The sequence below is a fragment of the Phlebotomus papatasi genome, chromosome 1 (assembly GCF_024763615.1).
Source record: "Phlebotomus papatasi isolate M1 chromosome 1, Ppap_2.1, whole genome shotgun sequence".
Classification (NCBI taxonomy): Eukaryota; Metazoa; Arthropoda; class Insecta; order Diptera; family Psychodidae; genus Phlebotomus; species Phlebotomus papatasi.
In genome coordinates this window covers 110,044,207-110,057,658 of record NC_077222.1, presented here as the reverse complement: position 1 = coordinate 110,057,658, position 13,452 = coordinate 110,044,207, and the positions used below count along the sequence as shown (strand labels likewise).

Below are 13,452 nucleotides of genomic sequence, written 5' to 3'. Positions count from 1 at the left end.
TTCCGTAAGACTTCTACAGATGTTCTAGGACTCATAAATTTATTTTCCTGTAAATATTTTCTTATTTTCTTGTGATTCTTGTATAAGTTTCACATGTTTTCGTAATAAAATGCCTTGTAAAATGCCAAATTACAATCAATTTCCCTTTTTCCTAGCATTTTGGCAAGAGTTTAAGACTTATATCAATATATTTTTCTGTAAAAAAAAATTATATTTTTATTATATAATTTTGCGCTCTTTTTAGAAAATTTTTTATATGAAGTTCCAAAAAGGAATGCGAAAAAGAAAAACTATGCGTAAAGTTAATTCTCACCTTATATATCTTTACAATACCACTCTAGAACAATTATGTAAGTCATAATATTTTTTAATATTTATTCATTATTTTTACATTTTCGCGTATTTTGTGCGATTTTTTCAAATCATAACAAAACTCGATAAAAGTTAACACATTTTAGGTTATGTGGTATAAGCCATTCAAATGTCCAATTCTGATGCCAAACTCCATGTAAAAATAAGATGGCATTTTACACCAATTTGGTATTCTAGACCGATTTTGTGGTTTTTGGCTAATTTTTTTTTATTTTTTAGAACAGTTATTAACAATTTTTTTGCACAAAAAGAAAGCTAATTAAATTCTTTATACATTCGTGTTATCGCTTTAGCATGATATTGGATAGAATTCTTACTATGAAGCTATGAAGTCAAAATTGGAGTAAAATGCCACTTTGGGTTTTTAAGTGTTAAAAAATGTTACATTTTTTGAGTTTTCTCACGATTTTAAAAAATCGCAAAAAATACGTGAAAACGTTTAAATAATGATTAAAAATTAAATAATATAAGACCTGGAATTGTTGTTAAATGGTACTGTGGAGAAAAATAAAGTGAAAATACAATTTACGCCTTGTTTTTCTTTTTCGAATTCCTGTTGGAATTTCACATAAAATTTTCTTAAAAATAAAACGCAAAATATATATGAGAATTTAAAAGAGGGAAATATATTGATATGAGTCTTAAAATCCTTGCCAAATTGCTGGGAAAAAGGAAATTCAATGGAAATTGGCTTTTTGCTACGAAAATCTGTAAAAATTCACTTTGGCATTTCTTGTCAATTTTCACAAGATTTATATAAAAATTACAAGAAAATTGGAAAATATTTATTGGAAAATAAATTTACTAAGTCCTAGAATTGCTGTAGAAATCTTATGCCCTAGACATACTTACGACTTAAGCCAAGAGGCGACTTAGTGGAAAATGATAGAAATGTAGTTTGACGATTATTTTTAATACAGTGCTCACTTTGTAATCCGGATGATTGGGAGTCAATATGACAGATGTCCGCTTCGTAATCCGGTTGGATTTTTTGAATTTGTTCAACGTCTCGAAAATATAATACAAGATTTTTTTGTAGAATTAGAATAAAACTTTTAAAGAAGATTGAAAAGACATAATTGGAGAAGTCTATTCTATTATACTTCATTTATTAAACAAAAACCTCACAGGATAGTTCATTTTCATTGCTGAACACGCATGCATACATAACCTGAAAAGTATTTTAAATGTAACCGTCGAGAACTTATCCGGGTTACGGCGATCCGGATTAGAAAGCGGGCACTGTATAAGTACGCTGAGCTATTTCTCGGCTAATCCTCAGGTCTGTCGAGGCCCTACGGATAGAAAAATATTGAAAAATTGCTTTTTTGTTGAGAATATCTGCACTGGCATTTTATGCCAGTGCAGATCTCTCAACAATAGACTCTCTCTCAATTGGGCATTTGGGGCGAAATGTCATCCGGTTTATCGATAGATTTGGGCGTCAAAGCCTTTGTAAATTCCACAAAAAGCGCTCAATTATAAAGAATCACGATAAAGTAGGCAGAACTACAACGAATTTGAGCGAATTAGCCTCATAATTAAGCGTGAAAATTGTCAACAAAATTTGACGCCCGATTGAAAAAGAGGCGATTGAGTGAGAGTCTACTGTACGTGATTTTTTGGCTCGGGTTTTAAAGTGCTATTTAACATTGGTACGAACTGCTTATTCAACAGTGTTTTACTGAAAGAATTTTAAATCGGAATTTGGCCACATGTGCAACTGGGTAGAGGGACATGTCCGTTATTTTCGTTGGATTTGTCGTTTAGAATTCCACTTTCTGTTGTTTTTTTGGTAAAATAATTTGTCAAAATAGTTTTGGAGAAAGTTCAGTGAAGTGCATTTAGTGGCCAGAAAATCCCCAAATCCCCAGTGAAAAAGGATGTTCCTGGTGGCTGTAACTGGCGGAATCGCCACTGGAAAGAGCACAGTGATTCAGGTGTTCAGGGACAATGGAATTCCGGTGATAGATGCAGATATTATAGCCCGATCAGGTAGAAAACAGGAGGATAACCTCTGAAGAAGCAATCTCAGTGGATGTTTTTTTCCTCTGGGATTTGCGATAAGGAGTGATTAGAATGATAAGATTGTGAGGGGGGTTAATTTTGTAGTTGTGGAACCGGGAAAGCCTGCCTGGCAGAAGATCAAGATGGTCTTTGGTGATGGGGTGCTGAAGGAGGGCGGAGAGATTGACCGGGAAGCACTGGGGCGGTTGATTTTCAACAGTGCTGAAAAGAGGAAGATTCTCAATGAGATCACCCATCCAGAGATTCATCGGATTATGTACAAACAGATCATCAAGTACTTCTTCCTGGGGCATCCGTTTGTGGTGCTGGATCTGCCATTGCTCTTCGAGACTGGAGTCATGCTCCAGTTTATCCACAAAATCATCACAGTCACATGGTTAGATGGGATTTTCAGGGGATTTTTGTGCAGATTTCTGGTTATTTAGAGTGGGTCTGTTTGGATTTCAGCGAGGAGGACATGCAACTGACAAGACTGATGGACAGGAATAGATTCTCCGAGGAGGATGCCAAGAAGAGAATTGCAGCTCAGATGCCACTTCAGCAGAAATGTGAGAAATCTCATTTTGTCATTGAGAATTCGGGATCTATTCGCGATACCCAGGCGGAAACCCTCAAAATCCTGGAGATGCTGCAGGAGAGCAATCATCATTGGAAACTTCGGGGAATTCTGCTCACAACAGCGGCCATTCTATTCTCAGGCATTGCCTGGTTTCTTCATCATCGATACAAAATATTCACACTGCCCCAGATTCAGTAGGACATAATTGCAAAACTTCCAGGAATCTGCTCCAGGAATATTTCTTATCTAGGATGATGGTGTCTTATATTTTTTTTGTTGGTTTTTTTTTTGTCTTCTGGTCCTTGTTGGTTTACTTTTTTTCTGGTCCTGCGACATTCTTTTAACGTTTCCAGTGTAAATTTTGTGATTCCAATCCCTCTAAAAGTGGAAGCTACAAGTCATGTATGAAATAGATGATCTTTTTCTCAAAAACAAAGACTTTTTTTTTGTGTTTTCGCCATTTTGGATTTTTCTCAAAGACAGAGTTAAATTGCTCTTGAGAGTTTATTTCTTATCTGATTTCATCAAGAGTGAGTTTATTTTAAAGGTCTTGGAATTTATAGTAAGGATCTCTTCGGACTAAACCGATAATGAATCGGTAAAACAAAGGTAATTATTTAATTTTTTTCAGAGGTCGAGATATCGACTTCTGTTTTTCGATGACCCCTTAAAAAAGTATGTTTTCGTTTTATACTGCTCGCCAGAATTCTATAACATACTTTTTGGTACAATTCTCAACCATTTTATATTTTTTTTATCAAAGACAAATTTAAATTACTCTTGAAAGGTTTATTTCTCATACGATTTGGTCAAAACTGAATTTATTTGAAAGGTCTTGCAGTTCTAAGTACAACAGTCGGTAATCAATCGGTAATCCAACGCTAAATAAGTTTAGCATTGACATTTTTAAACTGAACTGATCGGTAAAATGGTAAAATACAACAAACAACATTTAAACAACTCTAAAGGTTTATTTCTCATCCTATTTGGTTAAAATTGGATAAGATTTGAAAGGTTTTGAAATTACAATTTCAGTAGCATCGGTCTCAAACGATAATGAATCGGTAATCAATCGCTAAATGAATTTAGCATTGACATGGACATTCTTAAACCTAAAAGCGATATTAAATCGGTAAAAAAAACATCGAAATTCATTGATTTGCTTGAATATTATTTTTTACTTGATTTTGGGTTGCAGTAACGGCAGTAACAGAGGCAAAACGGTGAGAGATGATGTCGATTTCACCGATTTCCTCTTCGTTAACTGTCTCACAATGTATTCGGTCCTGCGAATATTCAATTATTCAATATCATTATTATATACAGTAGACACTATAGTGCGACCAAAGTGTCAAATTTGAAATCAAATATGGACTATAGCGAGACTCTACTGTAGATACAAATTTCAATCGGTAAACTATAGCCAATTTAGATTTATATCAAAAACAAATATAAATTATGAGGTTTATTTGATCAAAACTGTATTTATTTTAAAGGTTTTTGCAGTTCCAAATGCAACAAAATCGGATTCAACCGGTAATGAATCGATAATCTAGTAATCTATCCTTAAATACATTCAGCATTGCGTAAACCTAACCAATATTACATCGGTAAAACATTGGTAATTAATTCATTAAATTGCTTGTATATTTATCCCTTTGTTAAGAAAAAAGGTGTATATATTTTCTTACAAAATGTACTAGCAAAAATACGACTTTTTTCGGAACGGTGGAATTTTTCACGGATTTTGGCCGGCCATGCAAGAATTCAATATCATATTTTTTGGTACAATAATTGGAAATCGGTAAATTCACCATTTTGAATTTTTGTCAAAGACAAATTTAAACCGCTTTAAAAGATTTTTTTTTCGTCCAATTTGGTCAAAATTGGATTTATTTGAAAGGTCTTGCGGTTCCAAATGCAACAACATCGGTTTCAACTGGTAATAAATCTGTAATGAACCGCTAAATTAATTTAGGGGTTACATAATACAGTGCCCGCTTTGTTATCCGGATGATTGGGAGACAATATGACAGATATCCCCTTCAATCCGGATGGATTTTTTAAATTTGTTTAACGTCTCGAAAATATAATACAAGGTTTTTTTGTAGAATTAGTATAAAAGTTTTAAAGAAGATTAAAAAGACATAATTAGAGAATTCTATGCTATTATACTTCATTTGTTAAACAAAAACATCACAGGATAATTCATTTTCATTGCTGAACACACATGCATACATAACCTCAAAATTATTTTAAATGTAATCGTCGAGAACTCTTCCGGATTACGCCAATCCGGCTTAGAGAGCGGGCACTATAATTCTTTTCGGCAGTATCGACTGTCGATTCTGAAAAATTAAAATGATAGCTGCACTTTTTGTAGCTAATAAAAATATTTGCCACCAGTCACATTCTTTTAAGAATGATACAATAAATTGTTCAATAATGTTTAATTATTCGTCATTCACTAAATTTAACAGATATAATTTTATCGATTCTATCGATTCGATAGTGTCGAAAAGTTATCATTCGACCACAGCTAAGCCATATAGATAATGTACTAGAAATACTAGAGAGCGATCATGTTTTGGAATTAATTTCTAACAGAGTTATAAATAAGAGAAAAGAAAAAAAAATATTACTAGGGCGCGTGGAGACGCTATTAAACATGTGTCTTAACGGTCAGTAGGTTTAAATTTTTTTTTAAATTAATTCATTACAAATTCTATTTATTTATATAGTGTAACTACATGAGAAAGGAATTTTTCACTTAGAATTCACATCAGGAAAAAAGATAAAGGAAAATATTATCAAAATCGAAGCGTTGTCAAATTTGTGCATAATTTTTTGTATTTCTTTCTTTCTATTAAGAGTGAAGAAAACAAAAAATGTATTTTTATCCCTGTCGGGATATTTTTCCCAAGTTATTGAAGAAGTAATGTAACTTTTCTGGACGCGATTCAAATATTAATTGCGTAGAAATAAATTACCCAAAACACTATAAACTTTAAATTACTTATCTGGTACGCATTCAGAGATAAACCACAAGGAAAATTCGAGTATTCTGCGAATTGTCCTTTGCCATTTCTCAAACAATAAACTCATTTTCTGGGTCGCAATTGTTAGAAGATTTTTATTGTTTTCGTATTTAAAACTTTTCTCCAGGCTGTTGATTCAGTTTGCTGGACTTTTAGAATAAATTGAATATTTAATTTGCTCCAGAAGGAATATCTTAAAGATCCTCCGTGAAAGTGAGTCTAGAGTTGATCTGGAAGTCTCCGGAGGTGGTCACCAAAGCTGGAGAATCTGAGTAACTGGTAAGCGATTCTTTTTATGAATTCAGTGGGTGTACTCTCGGCAATCTTCTATTGATATTCAATGACTGGGAGATTCTATGATAATCTTCCTAATTTATGTGCGGGTTCTCTTACGTGACACTTTTTTGTGTATCTGTTTTCTTTTAATTTTAATCTTTTGTGTACACAAACATGTTGACTCATATTTAATTTTTTTGAGTGAAAGATCATTATTTGCATGCTGAGAGAGAGAGATAATTCAGATGGCGGTTTTTTCTTGTATTTCTCGAGAAATGTACTTGTTTTCGTCAGAGGAGAAATTTTTATCAAATTGACGGAAAGCTCGTGGACTGGGTCAGCAAAAAAAAATCTCTCTGGAGCATTGAAGGTGCTCTTAATGTATTTGTAAATTTAATATCTCGTGTAATTAATTTATGAATTTTCACGAAAATGTTTATTAAGTGGTTTTTAGGGCATTTTAGTGTGTTGCAGCACATTATATTAAGAGCTCTTACGATAAGAGATTATAGGGGAAAACGGGGTAATTCAGGAACATTTACTAAAATTTATAAGGCTTCGCAAAAATCTCAGAATCAGTCGGGAAAGTAAGTAATGGTTTATCTAACGATATGGATTCAAAAATAATTTTAAAAAAAGTTTCCGTTTTTTCTTGACTTATATCTTCATATTGCACGATTGCAAAAGAAGTGGCGAACATTTTAAATTAATTATTTTAAATATTATTCGATATTTACATAAATATTTTTTTGTGAATAACATGGTTAATAAGCTATATCGAAAAATATTTATAATTGAAAGAATGCTATTGATAAGCCTAGATTGGCTTATTGTAGATGAGATTCTTAACGTGAGCTATCTCGGAATGCATATGCAAAGCTTAAGTTGAGGGAAATTTTAAGCAGTATTTTTGAGTTAAATACGTGAAATAATAATTTACAAATTTTGTATTTAAATGAAAATATATAGGATTTATTTGAACCGGAAATAAGCGAAATATAGATCAAAATGTTTTCTATATATTTCCTAAATTTGACCTGAACTATCTTAAAAGTTTCTCAGGATCAGATATAATTAAGGACGTTTAATTTTGAATTCGTTTTTTGACCAGGCCCAAGGTCGTATAAACCAAAAAAAATGTGAAAAATAAAAAGGATTAATAAAAAAAACCTACGAATTAAATTGCTTTAATATTAGCGATTAGTAGAGCATTTAATGCCCAACAATATATAAATACTTTAGCACTAAACCTACTAAAACCCTATCAAATTGACCGGTTTAAAAACTTTTTAAAATCAACACATTTAAACGGGACAATGGCGCTATCAAACTTTATGAATTTCTTAAAATATGCATGTAATATATTTTTCAGTGTTAAAATTTAATTTTTTTCCTCTTTTCCAAGAAAAAATTATTGAGTATCCTACCCTAGTCCCCCATCCTACACCCTACCGCGGTCTGTCATTTGGCCGAGCTCGCTAGGAAAAACGATCAAAAACGGTCGGTAGTAGGTTTAGTATTAAAACGTCTTGGATTTTGGAAAAGGTTTGTTTAAAATTGGTATTGTAATTTTAAGTATTTTTCTTATAACTTTTCGTTTCCTTTTTTTGTACTGAAAATGTAGTCGGAATTACAAGCTGGCCGGAATTTGGTACACTTACCCTATATATATAATTTTAAGATTGTGGCGCTGTTGGAAAAGGTAAAATTTTTAGGACCATACAAAATTAACATTGGGTTCCCCTACATTTCTAAATCCGCCTCTGAGAGCGCTCCATGTGTCCATCCACGGATTTGTGACGTACTTCAACTATCCCAAAGAATTGTTAAACTTTGTGCTACCTTTCTTTTAAACATTATTTTAAGTAACGTGTTCGAGTGAAAGCGATTTATATTGGCACAATGTAGTTTCACAGAGTTATAATGTTTTTTTTTTTAAACTAAAAATGTAAAGATCGGAAAGATGACGTAATCTGACCTCGTTATGCCAAAGTAATCATCAAAATCGCTCCTGAATTGAACCTAAGTTAAGTAAGCATAGATCGTTCTCAAATTCTAGTATAGCTTAGCCTTAAACCTTTTGAGTAAGAAAAAGCTCGACCCAATCGAACACCTCTGACTCTCTGAGCAATGTAGGTACACTGAGAAATAAAAGAGGGTGCTATTAACTTTAACACTTTTTAGGTGTAAAAGTATATCAACATTTTTTAATGTTAATTTTACACCTTTTGAGGGTAAAATCAACATGAAAAAAGGGTAAATTTAACCCCCAATGCACCTAAAAAGGGTAATATTTACACCGATTTCGGATCGATACTGCAGGGTAAAATTAACATTTCCGGAATGTTATTTTAACTTTTTCGGATTTCTCTCAGTGTATGCACTAAAATTTCATCTTAAAATGATTATAGCTCTGGTTCTAATTTTTAGCTTTTAATGTTCTTATGGAAAGGTCTTGATAAATCTTACTATTCAACAAAATATTCAAACTTCATACGTTGTTATCGGAGAAAAGATTAATCGAAAATGTGTTCCGAGTTGCAAGCACTCCAAGATCACCTACAAGGAATCTCAGCGACTTTAACCTTATCTGGGCTTATCACTGTTTGATTTTATTTTGTTTCTTCTCTTGCCTGTTACTATTAATATAGTTTTTAGGTCTTGAAGCCAATTTTGACAAAGATGAATTTCGAAACGATCATTTAAAAAAAAAATAAGACGTTCAGCAAAATGAAAAAAACTAGAATAGATAATTCTGAAAAGATAACGAAAAACAAGCATAAAAACACATTTCTTCTTTCTTAGAATATTGTGTTATATTTCTCTCTAATTTTATTTTTATTTAGAAAAAAAAATACAAATATGGGAGTTCACTTATCTCAATTGGCGAAATAAATTTACGAGTTAAAAAAAGAATATGTGACAAACTGAACAAAAAGCGACTTAGAACGATATGTATTACGTAGTTGCACGGGAAAGCAATTAATATTCACTGGCGATTAGCTTCATTCACCCATTTTTCCTGCTTCATTCCAGAAGTATCTTCCATTTAGTCCAGAAGCTAAAAGTTCTGCAAAATGGGTGTTTATTGTCCTAAAGTGATCCTCAAGTTCTTAATCACTTCGATTATCGTAATTACAGTTACAGCTAAACCTATACCGAATGATTTTTCGAATTTTGGGTGAGATTACTTAAAATATTGAAAAGAATTTAAAATTTCCCAATTATGAATTTTTATTTTGCAGGCAAACACTTTCTGAACAGATAAATAGGGCCGTTAATGAGAACTTGAGTGAGTTTTAATTGAACACATTTCTTTGAAGAAAATTTAATAATTTTTGTTGGTTATTTATCCAGAATATTTGCCAGATTTTAGTAACTTTGGAGACACAATTAGTCAGAGTGTTACAACTCACATTGAAAACGCGATGTGGTACAAAGGGTGAGTGTAACAAAATTCCAATTTCCTTTAACCATATATTGTTAACATGCGCGATAAACAATATTGTTATAATTTCACAAGGCTCATAAAATTCTCATTGTAGCAAAAAAACCATTTAGATTTACTAAAGAGATTAGCAAAAAAAGAAGAATACTCTAACGTCTAACGGATAGTCTTAGTTAATTTTATTTAATGAGCAGTGCCAGTTCCTTTCCATAGAAGACTCTCGTACTCTATTCTAATGATTGAGCTGTTGTGTCTTGCAGAGCCAATGTTTGCTCCACAGAAGAAGTTCTGGAACTATCAGATCCATTTCCTTTCTACGGATATTCTTCCACTTGCTCCGAGACCAATGGAGAATTTATTTGTGTCGTAACGTGAGTCATTTGAAATATTTCTGCTTAAGGGCAGAAGCACATTGACCGTCAAAAGTCTGACTGATCGTTTTTTATATTTGCTTTTAAATGTTTTGCAAATATTCAGGTAAAATTTGGGGACTCTGGGGCACTACCGAACATGGGGTAGCACCGAACACTGATTTTTACGTCTAAACTACTTGGACTATGTCGATAATTTCTTAAGTAGACAAGTATCCTTATAGTATCTATGAATTCACGAAGGTTTCGTCCTCTAAAGCCTAATATCTATTTAAAAAATCGCAATGTTCGGTGGTGTCCCAGTTTCCCCTATACTCAGAAAAGTTTTTCAAAAGTGTCAAAAGATATTTTGCAGATTTAGAAGTAAACTTAAAAAATTTACTTATTATTTTATTAAGCGACTGAAGGACCGTAAGACCATTATTAGCCCTGAGAGGACAAAGACAAGGGGACATACAGCACTGCTAGGCAATGAATTGACGATTGGAGGATTCGCAAATTAATGAAGTGCCTCACTGAAGGTACAGCGTAAATCGTTGTAGCCGCCCCCTTCGCCTTCAATTTAAAGATCACCTGAGAATAGGTAAAGAACCAGAGAATAGGTTTGAACAGGGGGGTGACATTAGCTCTAAAAAATGAGACCGATTTTAGCGTAAATTTTTCCCTATTTTCGTACACATTTCACAGGATATCTCCAAAACTACGTAGGTTGCCAATTTGTCGTTTCCGGTTGCCTATTCAATATTAACTTGGCTTTTATTTTATATTTATATTTTTTGCTAATTCATTCTACACTGACAGAAAACAGCTAATAAACCCAAAAGTTTTTTTCGACTCGCGAGATACATATGGGAAACAGAGGAAATGTCATGCCCCTGGGTTTGAATATAAAAAAGTTGTATTGTTAAATTGGTTTGTAATTGTTTGTTGAAGAGCAAACAACTTGTAAATACCCTACAAAATATTACTTTCAACTTTCAAGAATTGTAGCTGGACAAACTCGGAATACAATAGTCAAATTGGAAATTTATCTGTCAAAGTTCTTACTTTTAACTTTGACGTTTATCAATTTACAAAATTTATCTCCAAATTTGTAAGTTATTCTGCAAACTTGGGAATTGAAATATCTTTTTACATATATTTTGTAATTCTTGTAAATGAGAGTTTTATAAAGTGGACCAATTGGATCTTTATAAGATTTTGTCAAAGGTGTGTTGTTTCCCAATTTAACGAAAATTTTTCTTATGTGGAAAAACGTCGTTTTAAAAAAGTTTTCTGTTTAAATACTGTAAAAATGTGAGTAGTAAAAATAGATATAATCAGGAAAAACAGATTTGAACAGTAACTAATTTAGAACTTTATGGCTATCCGGCATACTTTTTTGATCAGAAAAGTTTCATAAAGTGAAAATTCATATCGCTTTCCTTCTTAAAATGCATATGTCTAATCCTATTCTTTTGTACTGTTCTATTCTGAGCATTCTGAGTGTCTTTTATTAGAGGATATTATCTCAAAACGATATTCTTAGGTTAAAAAAGTTTTCACACTCTTTATCGACATAAATCTGATTTTAATCCGAGTTTGATGATTTGAAGTGGTTTAAATAGCTCATAAACAGTCTTCCAATAGTTTGCAAAAAGTAAATATTAGCTTTTCTCCTTGTTTTATGAAATTAGGATCGAAAGTAGCTTCAATATTCTTTTTTGAATCTCCTAAGAAAGATTTCAACAAGTTTTCTATTTAAGATTCATCACAAGTTGGACCATATATTGCTTTTTATGATCGCAAACTATTTGCAATGACCATAACACTTCCATAAAAAAAACTCCAAAACGTCTAAAACATTTCCAAAATTGGCTTTTCTTGGGTGGAAATTCAGATAAAGAGAAAATTTATTTTTTATGTGTATAAAATTTAATTTAAATTAAATTTTTTGCCGGATTTTGTAAGCTGAAAACTTGCTAAAACCACCAAGAAAACTTTTCTTTGCATAAAATGCCGAGAATTTTACTAAAATTTAATAGGAAATGCTCTTTATGACCCCAAAAACTTCTTCCAAGACAACATTGTAGCTTTCTTTAAGAAAAATTGATCAAAAATGTCATCAAAATTTTCTTAAAAACCTATTTTGAAAATTTTAAAAATTAGATTTACTATACAGATCTTTTAATATATTTCATCAATTTTTGTCTTTTATCGTTTTGTATTTCAAATTAAATGTTTTGGGACCTTTTGGAGAGCTCCATGAGATCCAACAATGCATTTTAAACCAGTTTGGGTGAAAATGCCCAATTAATGTATCTAACAAAGTGTAAACTAAACTATTTTGTAGAATTTCTTTCTAAAATTTTATTATTAAAATATAAGATCTCAGACGACATTTTGAGGCCTAATAAATAATAAATTTGTTTGAGAATTCCCAAGAAAGCATATATGAAAAAATCGGCGAGAGATTTTGACGGTAAATGTGACTCAGCCCTAAAAAGTTCTTCCACTAGAAAAGTGTTTTTATTCTTTCAGTGAAAATAAAGATGGTAAAACTGAGCGGACAATTAAGAAATACAAATGCTGTGACAACTATTCTCTGCAGTACGATGGCCCAAAACTCGTATGCAAATAGAAATAGACCAATGAGTTTTCAAAGGAAAAGAATTGAAATGACTAAAACTTACAGCTGACCTTGACTCTGAAGTCTCGTGGTTATTTTCCTTATTCACTTATTAATAAGCAAAAGAATGTTTCTGTTTTTTTTTCATGGTAGAATAAAATATAGCGGACTTTAGATGGCAAAAAAAATATGAAGATAATTTAAAGTAGAATGAGTGTGACGGGCTAAAAAAGCGCTAGATTGGCAATTAAATGGGGTAAAAAAGACATGACAATATCTTCATACTCGTGACGATTTAATTCGGTTCAGCAGAAGAATCTTCAGTGACAAAAGGTGTCGTGCTTAATTATTCACATTCTATAAAGCATACAAAACACACTTTTGGAATGTGCTTTATAATGACTCTGCTTTTATTAAATGGTATATTAGAAAAAAAATAGCTCTATAATTTGTGCGATCGGAAAGCGATTAAATTGATTCGATGAGGGAAATCAATGGCAAGGGCCACAGATCTATTTGAAAACTAGATTATTGTAGTGGCGAGTCATGATGTTATTATTAGCAAAATATTATTATTTATCTATATGGATCATTTAGACGGCTTCCAGCGGTTCATGTGATCTCAGAAAAAAATTATTGAAAACTAACAAATAAGTATAATTTATATATTAATTTTAATACAGAAAAAGTGGAGTGGTGCCCTACAAATTTACTTGTAATTCTAATTCTCTTTTAACCATATCGGACATTCT

At 32.0% G+C, this 13,452-nt stretch overlaps 2 protein-coding genes across 2 annotated transcripts; both read left to right on the top strand.

The window, feature by feature from the left end:
- The first annotated feature begins 2,166 nt into the window (after positions 1 to 2,166).
- Positions 2,167 to 3,395, top strand: LOC129799245 (dephospho-CoA kinase domain-containing protein). The gene is made up of 3 exons (XM_055842961.1): positions 2,167 to 2,367; positions 2,485 to 2,776; positions 2,848 to 3,395. Exons 1-3 carry the CDS (start codon positions 2,256 to 2,258, stop codon positions 3,155 to 3,157), a joined length of 714 nt encoding a protein of 237 aa, XP_055698936.1. The 5' UTR covers positions 2,167 to 2,255; the 3' UTR covers positions 3,158 to 3,395.
- Positions 3,396 to 6,201: 2,806 nt separating this feature from the next.
- On the top strand, positions 6,202 to 12,888 carry LOC129799244 (uncharacterized). Its single transcript, XM_055842960.1, has 6 exons — positions 6,202 to 6,276; positions 9,310 to 9,454; positions 9,519 to 9,565; positions 9,631 to 9,715; positions 9,982 to 10,092; positions 12,613 to 12,888. Exons 2-6 carry the CDS (start codon positions 9,351 to 9,353, stop codon positions 12,710 to 12,712), a joined length of 447 nt encoding a protein of 148 aa, XP_055698935.1. The 5' UTR covers positions 6,202 to 6,276; positions 9,310 to 9,350; the 3' UTR covers positions 12,713 to 12,888.
- The last annotated feature ends 564 nt before the right edge of the window (positions 12,889 to 13,452 follow it).